General features: G+C 42.4%; 1 protein-coding gene across 1 annotated transcript; it reads left to right on the plus strand.

The window, feature by feature from the left end:
• Positions 1-61: 61 nt before the first annotated feature.
• Positions 62-14,205, plus strand: urm1 (ubiquitin related modifier 1). The gene is made up of 5 exons (XM_035776740.2): positions 62-214; positions 5,103-5,173; positions 11,786-11,867; positions 12,908-12,956; positions 13,412-14,205. Exons 1-5 carry the CDS (start codon positions 180-182, stop codon positions 13,478-13,480), a joined length of 306 nt encoding a protein of 101 aa, XP_035632633.1. The 5' UTR covers positions 62-179; the 3' UTR covers positions 13,481-14,205.
• The last annotated feature ends 3,928 nt before the right edge of the window (positions 14,206-18,133 follow it).

The raw sequence follows: 18,133 nt of genomic DNA on the forward strand, positions 1-18,133 counted from the left end.
AAAAAAAAGCTTATTTCAGACTTACATCTTAATTTTCAACAGACAATGCTGGGATAGGCAACAATAAATGTAACACTAGAAGTGTAGTATTTGGGATTGAAAGCATTTTTTCAAAGAGGAGAAGATCATTGTACAGCGTCACTTCCAGCGCTGGTGTGTAAACTTCCGGTGACAACAATATGGCGGCGCCCATAGCGATACACCTAGAGTTTGGGTTGGTATAAAATACGTTTTTCTTGTTCGTTTGACGTAACCTTTGAACATTTTCAAACACATTTAACAAGACGTCGTCTGTTCCCAGTCGTCGTATTACTTTCAAAAGGCAGGAAATACATTGTTGCTTTTAACTATCGCAAATGTGTCGCTAGCGCTACAGTGCATGAGAGAATGACTCGTGCAGTCGCAAACTAACGTCCACGCTAAACCAATGCATGACTATAGTTTAACAAACTAATGCCAGTTATCTCGCTAGCTAGGTTGCTGCGTTTAGGAATAGATGATCGCGAATTACTAGCTTTGTTCTGGTTCATCTCGCGACGACAAATTGTTGACTTTTTTTTATTTTTACAATTAATGTACTTTCACAACTCACAAAGTAAAGATGTTGCTAGAGTGCAGGGTGTAAATCTTTAAAAATATATTTTTTAAATAGTGTAGGGTGTATGTCAAGAGATTAGCTCCGGTACTCACATACTGCCTCAAGCGCGTGGACCAGAGCTAGTCTGTCCGTGACTAAGGTCTCAAAAATCGATCATTTCGTATTTTTGAGAAATTACACCCTGAGCAGACAAACAAGTTATCTAACACTAGCAACTGTGCAGTAATACGAATGAAAATTAAAGAAGCATTTCTGGACAGGTACCTCAAGGGTGCTGTCACAAGCTAGTGCACGACTCAACTGAGGGCATCACTTCTCTGACTGTTATGCAGCAGCAATTGTCACATCTAATTACAGTGTTTGCATTCTGTAAAAGAATACTGCTTCACAGTGTGTGAAACACTGCACTCAGAAAATGCATACAGGACGTCTGTGATTGTAGCCTAAAATAATTTATTCTGTCCTGACTGGGCTGCCATGAGATGACAACATTTGTCTTGTCATATAGGGAGAGGAATGAATGCTTTAAGCTGTTGTAGGAGATGAGAGGAGTAGTGTTTGAGACTGAGAGAACTGGTTAACCCCAGTGAGTGAGTGTTCCAGTAGGCATACAGGAACTTTGCTCAATCGTACATAGGATAAATGCAGTTCTCTGTCATAGACTATATAGGATCGGGATGAATGCTTTAAAATGTTGTCGTAAGATGAGCAAACACAGTGTTTGCTTGAAACTCGTTGACCCCAGAGAGTGAGTGATTCATTACTAGGCGTGCTTCTCTCGCTCGATCTCCCTTTGCATAGATATACTGGGCTCTAGGCCAGCTCCGCACCAGAGCATCTGAATGACAACTCTGCATTCTCCAGGCGATGTGAGCTCTCTTTATAATGGCCCGGCCTGCACCTGCAGCAGCCAAACACACACACAGTCTATCTTTGCTTCTGTCGCTCTCTGATCGGTGCCCTTTCTATCTCTTGTGCTCACCCTATCTTTGCACTTGACTTGCTCTCGTTCTATCTCTTGCGCGCTCATATGTTTACATTGTTTATTTCACTTGCTCTGGCATTTTGCATATTAACCGTTAACATTAAACACACACACACACACAAGTTTCAAAAGAGAAAGACGTTTGAAATGTCATTAACGCTCCTCTCTCTTTCATGCAGGGAGAGAGGTGACTAATGTTTGTCTTATGCTGGCAGGCTAGTCACTGCTGGTCTGTTTACTAGGATGTGTTCACTATCTGCTTACTACATGGGTTGACGGTAGAGCTGGGCGATATATCAAATAAACGTTTCTGTCGCAAGGCAATGTGGCACCATGTACCATTGTCAGCATTTTAGCCACCGACTGTTATGTGTTCGCTATCTAGTCTGTGTTTTATCAATGTGCAATGAACATAGACACACACATGCACATAAGGAATTAGCAACTCGTTCTCCACTTGATTTCAACGTCTAAACAAAGTGGACAGGCTAGCATGCTGCTCAAACAGTTGGAGACGGACAGGTGGGTGTGTTCATAGCATAGTCAGCTATGAAATAGATCAAAGTTGGCTGAACTTGAAATCTAAATATTAGCTGGCTATGCACTAGCACGTGGGCTTGTTCTTGAGATATTGTTTATGAGACCTGTGTTCATTTTCTATAATGCCCACTAAAAGAAGTAGGACATTATTGGTGGCGGTCTGCATGGTTCTGGATACATTTGTAACAAAAAGCAGTTTCATGAACAGACTTGAAAGCCAGATCAGTCATTATTGCAAAAAAGAAAAAACAGGTTAAACTATTTTGATTAAATAATTAGTGGTTTTAGAATGGTTTTATTTAGCTTAGGTATAATTTTCCAAGTTTTGAATTCATTAGATAATTGCTGGCTGTTTAAATGCAGTGTATTTAGCTTTAATTGTGCAACTAAGCATTTATTTATATATATAAATATATATATTATATATATATATATATAGGGCCAGAAGTATGTGGACGCCCTTTCAAATGAGTGAATTTGGCTATTTCAGCCACACCCGTTGCTGACATTAAAATGGCCTGTACTGAATGGCTCGGTGACTTTCAACGTGACACCGTCATAGGATGCCACCTTTCCAACAAGTCAGTTCGTCAAATTTCTGCCCTGCTAGAGCTGCCCCGGTCAACTGTAAGTGCTGTTATTGTGAAGTGGAAACGTTTAGGAGCAACAACTGCTCAGCTGCGAAGTGGTAGACCACACAAGCTCACAGAACGGGAACACCGAGTTCTGAAGCGCGTAGCGTGTAAACATCTTCTGTCCTCGGTTGCAACACTCACTACCGAGTTCCTAACTGCCTCTGGAATCAACGTCAGCACAATAACTGTTCGCCGGGAGCTTCATGAAATGGGTTTCCATGGCCGAGCAGCCACACACAAGCCTAAGATCACCATGCCAAGGGTTGGCTGGAGTGGTGTCAAGCTCGCCGCCATTGGACTCTGGAGCAGAGGAAGCGCGTTCTCTGGAGTGATGCTTCACCATCTCACGCTACCTGCTTGAATGCATAGTATCAACTGTAAAATTTGGTGGAGGAGGAATAATGGTCTGGGGCTGTTTTTCATGGTTCGGGCTACACCCCTTAGTTCCAGTGAAGGGAAATCTTAATGCTACAGCATACATTGACATTCTAGACAGTTCTGTGCTGCCAACTTTGTGGCAACTGTTTCAGCATGACAATGCTCCTGTGCACAAAGCTAGGTCCGTACAGAAATGGTTTGTTGAGATCGGTGTGTAAGAACTTGACTGGCCTGCACAGAGCCCTGACCTCAACCTTAAAGGTGTCAGATGGAGTTAATTAGAATGCAGACTTCGGGCCAGGTCTAATCGCCCAACATCAGTGCCTGACCTCCCTAATGCTCTTGTGGCTGAATGGAAGCAAGTCCCTGTATGTATCAATGTTCCACATCTAGTGGAAAGCTTTCCTAGAAGAGTGGAGGCTGTTATTGCACCAAAGGGAGGAACAACTGCATATTAATGCCCATGATTTTGGAATGAGATGTTCGACGAGCAGGTGTCCACATACCTTTGGTCATATAGTGTATATTGTGAATAAGTTTAAAAAAAATTGAGATATGAGGGGAGGTTACCAAGAACCCGATGGTCACTCTGACAGAGCTTCAGAAGAACCTTTCAGAAGGACAACCATCTCTGCAGCACTCCACCAATCAGGCCTTTATGGTAGAGTGGCCAGACGGAAGCCACTCCTCAATAAAAAGCACATGACAGCCCGCTTGGAGTTTGCCAAAAGGCACCTAAAAGACTGAGACCATGAGAAACAAGATTCTCTGGTCTGATGAAACCAATATTGAATTATTTGGCTTGAATGCCAAACGTCTCGTCTGGAGGAAACCTGGCACCATCCTTATGGTGAAGCATGGTGTTGGCAGCATCATGCTGGGGGGATGTTTTTCAGCTATAAGGACTGGGAGACTAGTTAGGAAATCCTTGTGAAACCCAGCTCCAGAGCACAAGGGACCTCAGACAGGGGTGAAGGTTCACGTTCCAACAGGAGAACGACCCTAAGCACAAAGCCAAGACAACGCTTCGGGACAAGTCTCTGAATGTCCTTGAGTGGCCCAGCCAGAGCCCAGACTTGAACCCGATCAAACATCTCTGGAGAGACCTGAAAATAGCTGTGCAGTGATGCTCTCCATCCAACCATCCAAACTCCCCAAATACTGGTGTGCCAAGCTTATAGCGACATACCCAAGAAGACTGGAGGCTGTAATCGCTGCCAAAGGTGCTTCAACAAAGTACTCAGTAAAGGGTCTGAATACTTAAGTAAATGTGATAGTTCATTTTTTATTAGCAAAAAATGTTACAACTGTTTTTGCTTTGTCATTATGGGGTATTGTGTGTAGATTGATTGAGGATTATTATTGTTATTTTTTAAATAAGGCTGTAACGTAACAACATGTGGGGAAAGTCAAGGGATCTGAATACTTTCCAAATGCACTGTTTATAGCCTAGTCCCTCGCAAATAGATGGTCTTCTTATTGTCCCTATACTTGGGTGGTGGCTTTCAGTCGCCTCTCGGATGTCTGTCTCTGTCCTTGTTGAGGGAGGCCAGTGGGACCTGTCGTAACGGTCTGAAGGGGAGGCTCACAGCTGTGATATGATAAGCGTCCACTCGTGCTTTATTGAATTATCTCTGCTGGCGTCCGATGCCACACACTCGTTCACTGCAGGGGAGCCCCATCTCCCTATTCTTCAGTGTCTCACCTCTCTCCCCATCTCTATTCTTCCCTTTTTTCTTGACCATATCTTCTCCTATTCTTCAGTGTGTCTAGTCTCCACAGCCTGTTCTCCTTTCCTCGGGGATTAACTCGCCACCATGCCCTCTAATTCCAGATTATGTCAATCTAATACCACCCTGGCTGCACTTTTTATTTGACCAATTCAATATGACACTGCAAAGTTACTCTACCAACCTATGTGATAACTATGGAACAGATATGTAATTAAATGCCCTTTACTTCCTAGGGGAGGGGCGGAGCTACTGTTTGGCAGCGTGAAGGAGCATCATGTGACCCTGCCCAACCAATCAGAACCCTGTGAGTACAAATTGTTGAGGAACATTTTTGTTGGTCAATTGTCAATGAATATTTACTTTTATTTACTATATATATTTTTTAAGAGACATTACTTCAAGCCAAGGATAGGCCCTGATTATGCAGTACAGACTGATTCTGCACAGTTCTGTTTTAAAACAGACCACTAACTGAATTCAGTTTAAATTCAGTGACTGAAGGATGATGGAGGTGTGGTATTTCTGCCTCCTCTGATTGCCTCCCCTCCCCCTCTTAATTGATCCTGAGAAAATAGCCTTTCTCTTCCATGTGACTAAACAAAACTCAACTGTCACGTGCATAGATGACTTCATTAGTTCAATATATCTCCTCCCTTTCTCCTCTAATGCCGGCTAAAAGGGAGGAGGGGGTTGTGCGTTAGCCGCTCTTATGGCCCCTACTCAGCGGGAGCTAATATGCAGACACAAAACCCCAGTACAAATCCTACTAAATCATGCTGCTCTATCTTTCTGCTCTCTCTCTTTCTCCTGCATCCATCTCTCTCTCCCACCACTGTTGTCCTTGCGTCTGCCCTCTCCCTTCTCTCCCCTCCATCACTCTCTCTCTGACCTCTCTCAGCCCTTGTTCACATGGTGCCTGGACAGCTGTTGAGCTGGCCATGCTAGCCAGTGGCCTGCCTGCCTGTCTGGTTGCCTTGGCCCCTCAGTTCGGCCAACCCCCCCTTCTCCATTGAAAATCGGGTATAAAACAGTCCACTCACCCCCCTCATCTCCCCTCTCTCATTCCGGTCTTTCCTCAGTAACCATGGTGTTGGAGCCCCCTCCTTAATTCCCTCTCCAGCACCACCAACATCTGTGAGCCACCCCGGGCCTCGACCCATTCTTCTCCTAACTGTTCCATTATTAGGCCTCATTCACTTGTAAATGCAGCCAGTGATACTGTTGATGGGTCTTCCATCCACAACGCAGAGTCAGGGAGGAAAGGAGAGTTAGGGGTGGCTGTGGAGGAAAAGAAGAAGAAGGAAGGGGGCCCAGGAAGGGGTATTTGGGTATTTGGGGACAATTGTGACAAAGCCTCCAAGTTCTTTTTGTGTAAAATAATTTTGGGGGGTTGGCGGGATGGACTAGGGGCCCTGTTTCCTCTCTCTATCCACCTGTTCCTGTGCTCTCCTGGTGGAAATAGGGAAGTGAAAGTAGGTAGAATGGAGGAAAAGGTCTCCTAAAACTGTCGAGCTCATCCCCGGAGGAGGAGGCCTACTGCAATGGAACTGCAGCTCAACACACTCAACTGGTTTTACTCCTTTCATTCATAGTACAGCACCTCAGTCATCTCCTGTGATTTACTCTTTTCATTCATAGTACAGCACCTCAGAGCCATCTCCTGTGATATACTCCTTTCATTCATAGTACAGCACCTCCGAGCCATCCCCTGTGATATACTCCTTTCATTCATAGTACAGCACCTCCGAGTCATCTCCTGTGATATACTCCTTTCATTCATAGTACAGCACCTCAGAGTCATCCCCTGTGATATACTCCTTTCATTCATAGTACAGCACCTCAGTCATCTCCTGTGATATACTCCTTTCATTCATAGTACAGCACCTCCGAGTCATCTCCTGTGATATACTCCTTTCATTCATAGTACAGCACCTCAGAGTCATCCCCTGTGATATACTCCTTTCATTCATAGTACAGCACCTCAGAGTCATCCCCTGTGATATACTCCTTTCATTCATAGTACAGCACCTCAGAGTCATCCCCTGTGATATACTCCTTTCATTCATAGTACAGCACCTCAGAGTCATCCCCTGTGATATACTCCTTTCATTCATAGTACAGCACCTCAGAGTCATCTCGGGTCTAGATCTAGATAAATCAGTGACATTGAAATCATTCTATTCATAAACAGAACCAAAGTAGGAGGAGGGACGGTGGAAAATGTTTTTATAGTGGAGGCTAAAGGCACATCTTTTTTTGCGTCCTGTTTTGTCATATCCTTTTTAGCACACTCCCGTTCAAACGTTTGTGGTCACTTAGAAATGTCCTTGTTTTTGAAAGAAAAGCAATTGTTTTGTCCATTTAAAATAACATCAAATATACAGTGTAGACATTGTTAATGTTGTAAATTACTATTGTAGCTAGAAACAGCAGATGTTTTAATGGAATATCTACATAGGCGTACAGAGTCCCATTATCAGCCTCCATCACTCCTGTGTTCCAATGGCACGTTAATCCAAGTTTATCATTTTAAAAGGCTAATTTGTCATTAGAAAACCCTTTTGCAGTTATGTTAGCACAGCTGAAAACTGTTTTGCTGATTAAAGAAGCACTAAAACTGACCTTCTTTAGGCTAGTTGAGTATCTGGAGCATCAGCATTTGTGGGTTCGATTATAGGCTCAAAATGGCCAGAAACAAAGAACGTTCTTCTGAAACTCGTCAGTCTGTTCTTTTTCTGTGAAATGAAGGCTATTCCATGCGAGAAATTGCCAAGAAACTGAAGATCTCGTACAACGCTGTGTACTACTCCCTTCACAGAACAGCGCAAACTGGCTCTAACCAGCATAGAAAGGAAAGAGGAGTGGGAGGCCCCGGTGCACAACTGAGCAAGAGGACAAGTACATTCGTGTCTAGTTTGAGAAACAGACACCTCACAAGTCCTCAACTGAGCTTCATGAAATAGTACCCGCAAAACACCAGTCTCAACTTCAACAGTGAAGAAGCGACTCCGGGATGCTGGCCTTCTAGGCAGAGTTGCAAAGAAAAAGCCATATCTCAGACTGGCCTATAAAAATAAAAGATTAAGATGGGCAAAATAACACAGACACTGGACAGAGGAAGATTGGAAAAAAGTGTTATGGACAGACAAATCTAAGTTTGAGGTGTTCGGATCATGAAGAACATTTGTGAGACGCAGAAAAGATGATGGGAGGTGTGCTTGACGCCATCTGTCAAGCATAGTGGAGTTAATGTGATGGTCTGGGGGTGGTTTGGTGGTGGTAAAGTGGGATATTTGTACAGGGTAAAAGGGATCTTGAAGAAGGAAGGCTGTCACTCCATTTTGCAACACCATGCCCTACCCTGTGGACGGCACTTAATTGGAGCCAATTTCCTCCTACAACAGGACAATGACCCAAAGCACAGCTCCAAACTATGCAATAGCTATTTAGGGAAGAATCAGTCAGCTGGTATTCTGTCTATAATGGAGTGGCCAGCACAGTCACCGGATCTCAACCCTATTGAGCTGTAGTGGGAGCAGCTTGACCGTATGGTACGTAAGAAGTGCCCATCAAGCCAATCCAATTTATGGGAGGTGCTTCAGGAAGCATGGGGTGAAATATCTTCAGATTACCTCCAATAAATTGACAACTAGAATGCCAAAGGTCTTGCAAGGCTGTAATTGCTACAATTTGAGGATTCTTTGACAAAAGCGAAGTTTGAAGGACACAATTATTATTTCAATTAAAAATCATTATTTATAACCTTGTCATTATTTAAAACCTTGTTTATAACCTTGACTATATTTCCTATTCATTTTGCAACTCATTTCATGTATGTTTTAATGGATAACAAGGACATTTCTAAGTGACCCCAAACGTTTGAGCGGTAGTGTAGGTGTGTGGTGTGCGTCAGAACGTATTGTATTTTTTTCTTCTTTGGTTTGTTTGTCGATATGTGTGTCTGCCAATGACTGTGTGTGAGTGACCGTGTTGAAGTGTGTGAATGTTCACTCCCCTGCTAGACCCCATAGTAGAACTGTGAGGGATTGATAGGAGTCGTTTGGGTTGTTCTGACCTCCTACAAACAAAGATTTGGTCTCCGTGGCAGTGTAGTTTCCAGGACAACCTTAACACAAAAGTTGGCCAGAGCAGAGAATGCGAGCCTAGGATGACCTTGTTGATCTGCTGTCCGCTGGACCTCTGTGTGTGTGTGAGAGATAATCCCTTTCTGAATCCTCAATATTTCTCTTTAACCCCTGTGAGTGATTGATGACCCTGGCTCTGAATTCCTCCCTGCCTAAGATCCCCCCCCCCACACACATCCCAGAAAATGTCCCATCACACATCTCCAGCAAGATGGATGATTTATTTCCTCCCACCCACAGATAACCACCATATCAATAGTAGTGCAACGCACGGAGAGAACGAGGGGAATTACGAGGAAGGAAAAAGAGAGGGAATGCTTTGAGCCTGCCGTTCAGACGCCCTCTCCCCTCCGACCCAGACAGCGCTATCCCATAATGCACCTGCATGGAGCCTGTGACGCACATTCCTCATTTTCCTCCTCCTCTCCATTGTTGTCCTCCATCATCCTCGGCCCGCCCCACCTGCGCTCTCCTACCCCTACAGCCTATGGGTGGGCTGGAACACAAACCGGGTCGTATTCACTAGGCACCAAACGACAGAAAACAGGCTGAATCGGGGAGGGACTACCTGAACTCGTCCAATAAGAAACTCTTGTTTTCTGTTGCTAATGAGTACGACCCAGGACAACGAAAGCAGACCAGAGTCCAGGAGAACCTTCATCTCTGCCCCCTCGGCCACCCTGACCTCTGTCTCTCTGAAGGAAAATCGACAGTCAGGGCGGGGGGGGGGCGGGGGTTGCGATAGACTTCAGCGGTTTTTGCGAGAGAGTAGAGAGTATCTTGCTCCCCACAAAGGTGAAATTATGAGAGTGGAGTGATTGGCTTCTTTTTTTAGAACTGTGCTGAGGTACAAGTCAATATTCATTGCCTTTGCTCTGCATCACTCTTCTTTATAGGTGCTGGCGAGAGGGAAGTGGGAGCGGGGGAAGAGGAGGGAGAGAGAGAGAGCGGGGGTTCTAGGCAGGGGGGGAGGAAGGAAGGTAGGCCAATCATTACACTTGTGAAGAGGTCTGACAGCCATCCAATTAACCTGATACTGCCCCCCCCCCCCACGCCTCAGAGGTGCCATATAAAGCCCCACCAAACACTTCTGCAAACCCTACAGTACACCCAGGTACTAGGACTGTTTTGTAACGAGCAGAGAGCCTCGATGTCTTAGACGGACTGGGTTCCACGACTCCCATGCATGGTTTCCGCTAATCGATGTCCGCAGAGTCACTGGTGTAGAGTAAGAGGGGTGTTCGTTCTGTGAAGAGCTTTCTCTCTGTCTCTGTCTGATGGGCAAGGGGGTTGGCTGTCTGTGGACTGGCCCCTATGCTTCTTTTACACGTCCTTTCTGTGACATGCCCTGTTCAGAGGTTATGGATCTGAAATAGCACATCAGTGGGGATTGGCAATAATGAAATGATTCTACGCTTTAGTGAGCATCGAGCACAAGCCTCGTCACATTTCATCAAAAGCCCTGCCTCGGATATTATTTCCGACCGCAGCGTAGACTTTGCTATTTTATACATCCTTTCGCTTCTTCCTCCCCTTCTCTCTTTCCCTCCCTCCCCTCTCACATCCATATCAGCACTGAGCGAACTGGTTGGATCCGGTGAGAGAGGCTGATGATGCTGTGTTAGGGATGGGGAGGCTGGTGTGTGTGTGTTTCTGTGATATGGGGAAACTGCAGTCCCGGTCCTGCTCTCGTATGCCATCGCGAGGCCTTGTCCTTCTGTACATCTGCAGACGGCCATGATCTTATAAGAACACATCGTTTTTCTTATAAGGAACCACACATTGCTTTCACACGCACGTTGACGGACAGTAATGAACGCTTAGGTTACAGTATATGGAATCGTATCGAATGAATATTATAATTGCCTATAGAGTGTGTGTGTGTGTGTGTGTGTGTGTGTGTGTGTGTGTGTGTGTGTGTGTGTGTGTGTGTGTGTGTGTGTGTGTGTGTGTGTGTGGTAACCCGACGGTTCGGTATATGTTGTTCTCTGTAGCCTGACAGTTCAAGTAGCTCAAGCCATTGTTAATGCGAGGTCGCTTTCCCAAACAACAGCCGATTGCTCCAGAGGTCAGACTCATGGAAAATGTTTAAATATCACTGATGTTCTTAAAAAAAAGACACAGATGTGTTTTATTTTCAAATGCATATAGACACAATCATTTGAATTCCTTATTTTGGGCTTTGCCTTTTCTGTCAATCAATTCCTAATTTCCGTTTAGGAGCGGTTTCCTGGACAGAGATTAAGCTATTATTTCTCTCTTTCAAAAGGCACAAAATAATTTCAATCAACAGAAAATATTTATTTCGTTATTAATCCAGGAATAGGCTTTATCTGAATCTGGGAAACCGGACCTTTCGGGTTTACGAGGACAGCACTGCATGCATACCATGGACACCTCCACTTAGGAAGTGGAGCATTGTATATGTCAGGATGTTATCCATTTAAAAGCTCCTTTTATATTTTAACCTCTTTGTTTACCAAGAGACCCTAATATAAAACCTAATGTCCCAGAGGTGAATGAGGGCGATGGCCGGCTTCGAGACGTCTGTCTCGCCATCCCCCTCAGCATCACACACACACACACACACACACACCGTGATCTCTGGTGATCCCTGGTCCCTCTGTCGCGTCACATCGACCGGCTGGGACTTGGGGGCTGGACCATGCACCTTGAACTCTGACCCCTGTCTCTGCTTCTGTCTGTGTACCTGTGTGTGTGTGTGTGTGTGTGTGTGTGTGTGTGGTGTGTGTGTGCGTGTGTGTGTGTAGGGGACATGAAGCAGCTGCTGGTATGGATCAGAGGGAACATGCTGAAGGAACGGCCAGAGCTCTTTGTCCAGGGAGATACTGTGTGAGTATTATACACACACGCACACCGCAATACATTTTTTTTTAGTGATCGACTGTTTATTATTTTTGGGGTGAAACAGTTACGAAAGGAGCGATGCAGACATGTTTATATTTGTCCAAAATGTGTCCGAAAGGCACAGCCATCATTAAAGGAGATGGATACTACCGGACAGACAGGAGTTGTGGATGCCCTGTCTTCCTCACCCATTATAGACTTTTATTGTTCCTTTTTTATAGGGGTCTATTTATAGGGGTAACTAGCTAATGAAGGGAGGACATGTGAGAGAGGGAGGAAATCTGTGCTACTACCTATAGATCTGTCTACTCTTAATCATTGTATGGTCACATTGTATTCCAAACTGGGATTATTTTCTTTTAACCTGAAAACAGACATTTTTAACAGCTGCACCATATTAGTGGAGGCTGTTTTAATGCTTTAATTTTTAAAAAACATTTTAGTGATTTAGCAGACGCTTTTATCTAGAGCGACTTCCAGTAGTGAGTGCATAGCTTTTCATACTGGTCCCCCGTGGGAATCGAACCCACAACCCTACCAACTGAGTCAGACGGGACTATGTTTTTAAGGTGTACTGGCCATGTCAGGGGAGGTTATGTATTTTATGCAGTATTGAAAAGGGAAGTGCGTTTTGAAGGTAAAGCAGCCTATCAGAGCATTGCGTGTAGCCGATCTGACTCTGTGACGTCGAGAGCTCACCGACCGCGGTGGGGATGGAGGCAACTACATACGTACAGCAAGAGAGGAAAGATAAACTACCTGCAGTTGTGGCGCATGTCGCTACGTCTTCAGCTACCATAGTCAGAGTTAAGGGGGCTACCGCAGTCTCCAACACCCCGTCTACAGCACATGATCTCACACACCCGATCCGCATCCTCCTGGGATGTGTAAAACACGTGCATGTGATTTTTATATCATTTTTCTTCCTCGTGTAGAATTATCTTCAGACTAGATTGCCTTACTTGTGTGTGTCTGAGGTATTCTGTGGTGTTCAATGCAATGTCTTTTCCCCTTGATTTTAATAGGAGGCCTGGGATCTTGGTACTTATCAATGATGCCGACTGGGAATTGATGGTGGGTGTTCTAACAGAGTGTGTGTGTTGGGTGTAAAAGACTAAACACAAAAAGCTCACGCACGCTGTTCATTTGCACGGTATATGCTACAGCGTACATCTAAAAACTATACCGGTCTTTTGAGACTAAATGCATTAAAAAAAATATATATATATATATATATTTATGAGCACACTTTTGATACCATTTCTGTTTAGTTTTTTTAACAGGAGAAATTCCACACTCCCTTTTGTCCATTTCCTCCATGTCTTTTCTATTTACCTGTTATAGCATACGTGTGAATGTCTGACTGTTTGTGTGTGTCTCTCTCTTTCCTTATTTAAACATATATATATATATTAAATATCCCTAGCATGCATGTGTCTCACACACACACACACACACACACACACACACACACACACACACACACACACCTTTTATATAAATTCAATGAATGAAATCTCTCTCTGAAGGGTGAGTTGGAGTACGAGCTACAGGACAAGGACAACGTAGTATTCATCTCTACTCTCCACGGAGGTTAGAAAACACTGGGTGTAGATGTCCACAGGCAGCCTCCACATACAATTCCCCTCACTTTCTCCTACTCCTATTGTTCCACCACAAAACAAAACTCGCTGGACTCTTAGACCTCTCCGGTCCAACCAACCAATCACTGAAAGAACGCTGGGATGCTATGATTTATGTTTTACCAAGACTTCAGCCTGTATTAATTCCTGATCTAGGATCATTTTTATTACATTATTACAATTATGAGGACAGAGTTGGCCTGATCCTAGATCAGCACCCCGACTTGTTTTTTTATTTATTTTTTATATATGGGTGCTGGTCCTCCAGAATGATTTTGTTTGTTTGTTGTGGAGTGAGGAGAAGATCTACGGAGAGGGACTCTATGGTGATGGCATGAGTCTTTTCAGGGCCACAGTCATTAATATTCTGCTACAGTTCTGTCTCCATTCAAATAGATTCAGAAGAGACAGTAGGACTTGAGCTGATACTTTTTTGCCTTGAACTCTGCATGTGATTGGTCAAGAATCATAATAATGTACCAGCTTTTAAACTTTTTTTTTAAATTCACCGACAAATTGCTGCTTCAATCCTGCAATGTATGTTTTCAGACTAAATGGGTATTGAGACAATTAATCTGTCATAAAAATATGCATTTGGCTTGCTGTAATGTAACCATAAACAAATGTATTTAATTGGCTTACTAGATCAGATGAATAAAAGGATTGCATACTTTAACTCATTTATTACCTATCAAGTCTAACTTTCCCTTTCAACGACATCTTTCTGTTTGCTGCAGTACAGGATAAAAGAAGTTGAATGATAAGGTCACAGTTTACTATGCCTCGCTCTACATGTCTAAGCATACACAACCTGTTTTACATCGTTGCTTATGTGGTCTATCCTTACCTATTCCCCAATAGTTACACGCATTTGAATGATTTGCTTGACAATGTTATTATTATGGTATGGCATATGTTTTATTATAACGGTCCATATAGGCCAATAATAAGCATTTGAAAGTGTTATATCGTGATTTAAAACTGATCGATGTAAATGGGGTATCGGATTTGGAGTTATAGGCTGATTACAGCGGGGATTTAAAGGACTATTTCTCCTCAGAGCCTTCACGTAGAATATTCATAAGGTCAACCTGAACGAAAGACCACGGCGGTTGTGGACTCGGATTTGCAACGGGAAACCATCTGATAATAGTAGCTATAATGGCAATGCAAATGAGCTTTGTGCGAGAGGGAGAAATGTGGTGTGTGTCAGTCGGTGCTTGGAAGGTTGAGCTGCAAATTTGAGTGTGCGTGTGTGTGGCGCGAGTGGAAGCCTTTTTTTTTTTTTTTAAGGGGAGAAAGGGCTGAGAAAAGAACACACGGTGCACCCCGCGGCGTGACCTGTCGAGAGGCCATGAGTCGGTTGGGCTCCACAAAACACTGGATAATTATCAAAGCCTCAAAGCCAGCCAAAGAAACGGCTTGTTTTAGCACGACGTTTTACTGCGTGTATTTATCCAAGTGATTTGTAGAATAGCAGCACATTTCAATTGAGTTTTAATCCCAAACTTTTTAATGGAATTTTATGGAACCATGAACGAGTGGGAGAAGTAGACTCGGGCCCTAAATAAAATAACCAACTACATTTGACGATTGCATTGGTTGTTCTAATTAAATAATTATTTCTTATTACTATATATTTTTTTATCAGTTGATATTGTTAAAGCCTTTATGGATGGATTATTCTAAATGTAAGAGGAAACGGGATTTTTGGGATTCCTTGCATAAACCTGGTCTATATGTGAGGTGATTTTTATATTTAAATTGCTTTATCTCCATAAACGATCTTTTCACACCTTTCCAGTTATGCACCGTTTCCCAAACTCGGCGTGAACGTTTGGTTTTTGCCCCAGCACTACGCAGCTGATTCAAATAATCATCTAATCATCAAGCTTTGATAATTTAATTCAGCTGTGTGTGTGTGGTGTCAGGGTGAAAACCAAAACGTGCACTGCTTGGGGTCCCGAGGACCGAGTTTGGAAAACGCTGCATTTAGGAAGGTGAATAGGGTTATGTTTAGAAATATAAATCCACTTTATTTCAGTCTTCATAAGGAACTTATGCACGTTTTTTTGTTTTAGCATTTAGACCTGTACATTTTCATGATGCCCCCCCAAAAAAAGAAAAGAAAAATCTGTTCCCTGCGTTTTATTGGCTAAATTAAAAATTAATAATAATAAAGCATTTATTTAGTTACCTTCTTGCGTCGTTTTTAGTTGACATGACAGCTAAAATAACACTCCCAAACCAACCATAATAACAGGTGAATGGTGGGGCCTTAATTTACATCAATGCACCCTCGGTCTGAGGATACAGGAGATCGGGGGATGTGAGATGATGCCCTGCACCCTGCGTTTATAAATGGGGGGTTACGTTTGACCAGCAAAGTTAAGAATCAAGGTTGTAGGCCTCTCCTATGTTTTATGGTTAGAAAACGACCCCAATTCTACCACATTACTCAAGTCTTTGGCTAAGATGATATAATATTGTATATTATAAATATAAGCGTATTACTAACACTATTTGAACGTTACAACTATAAATATTAGGCTATGTATTGTATGAAATTACTATTATATTCGCATGATTTTTATTATTAATAATGGTATGGTTCGTTTTTTTTTTTACCAATGTGTAAAACACAAAAACGTATTTCTCAAGTCTACTAAATATTACATAACAAAAAAAGAAATATCTCAGAAAAAAATATTCAATTGTTTTTCAATTCACAACCATTAAATGTGTATTTCAGCCAAACTGCAGGCAAAGCTGGGTGATGGGGCTGGAGAAATATAACCACAATTAAATGGGCCTGTTGTCTGTCGGATATTTGTTAAGCTATACATCCTTGTACAAAAACATTGTTTAATATTGTGTGTGTGCGTGCCTGTGTGACAGAGAGACCTCAACAATGTTGATCCTCATATACAATCAAACTGGCATTGTGTAACTTATGAAGGCATGCTTATTTACTAGTTTTCTCATACACATTCAGCACTTCTCAGGATGTTGATAATAATAATTTATTTAAACGGTCAAAAACATCTTTAAATATATTTTTTTAAACAAACGTTTAATTTAGAAACTACAACTGACCGCCAAATTACGCCAAAGACTGTTTTACGTGATTCAAGTGTCATGCAACTAAATTCAGGCCAAGTGTTCAGGCCCCAAACGTCATCAAACGGTCCCTAATACTGGCATTCCACTGCTCTCTATCCAGCCAAACTCTCTTGACACCTTAGTGTACTGCAAATCCATGGGTTTACAGTTGTGCAATCAACTATTATGTAAAGATTACAGTTCAGATGTGTTAGGTTTTAGGCCTATAGTTATATTTCAAACCAAATGAAAATAAGATATTCTACGATAATTAAAATAGGCTATATACCTATAAATCCTAGGCCTGACCTAAAATATCGGAATTTATTTTGGAATTAGCGGTACCATTAAAAACACGATCATCCCTCTTGTAAAATGAGATCGTTTATGTTTACATATTAGTTCGACAGTTCTGTAAATTATGCAAATAGCTACATAAACAAGACTGATACTTTGATACTAAATCATGTTTGATATTGCCATGATCAAAGACAACATTTTACTAGACTTTATTATGAGGATTATTATCTCAAAGATAACGGTTAAACCAATAGAATTTTTTTTACTATAAAATAAAACAGGCCCTTTTTCCTTGATTTTACAGCAAACCGAAACCGTCGTGAGGTCAGGTTGCCCTGTTGCATAGTGAAGAAATAACTAATATCCAAACATTTTAGATGCAAGACCTTAGGATGGCTTGATCGTTTTAGCCATTTAATGATGTAGAGCCCTAAAGTCACCGTTCATTATTTTGATAACTTGTGTCCTTTGATTGGGCTAATTTTACAGATGACACGAATCTCTCGGAAGGCTTATGTGGCTAGTCAAGTAACTGCATTGTACAAATGGCCAAAGCACTCGATATATCCATGACTCCAATCGATAGTTGCCATTTAAAACAAACCGATTTAATTAGATTTTCGACTAAGTGTAACACCAATTGGTGGATCCATCGGGCCTACACAAAACATACACCAGGAAACATACAGTACATTAGTCAGTCATATTGGTTTTCTTCCCTTTATTGGCCCAACATAATCTCATATGTTTATATCGTATCAAACTCATTTTAATCTGCTGAAAAATGGTGGATTATTCTTACCTGCAAATGAGACATTTTTATAAAATGGTTATATTTTGTTTCTTGAATGTTCTGGATTTTTCGTTTGGATAAAGCCAGGATGAATTTGAGTTTTCAGCAACAGATGTCCATGCACAATTCTTGGGGTTTCGTTTGATTTTGCTCAAGAATTGCGTTTGGACAATCAGTCGCTAACACTCTAAAATGGCCTTCTCGGAAAAAACACATCCAGACCTTAATTCGATTCAACACAAATGCATATATTAGTATTAGGCCTACAGAATGCACATACTTCCATTTCAAAATGATTTGCTAAATGTATACATACATTCATTGTTGGAAAACAACCCATCATGTTCTAAAGACAAAACGAGATAGAGGGAGAGTGGTTAAAAGAAAAGTTGCACTTGTGCATTTTTTCCCCA

The sequence above is a fragment of the Oncorhynchus keta genome, chromosome 9 (genome assembly GCF_023373465.1).
Source record: "Oncorhynchus keta strain PuntledgeMale-10-30-2019 chromosome 9, Oket_V2, whole genome shotgun sequence".
Taxonomy (NCBI): domain Eukaryota; kingdom Metazoa; phylum Chordata; class Actinopteri; order Salmoniformes; family Salmonidae; genus Oncorhynchus; species Oncorhynchus keta.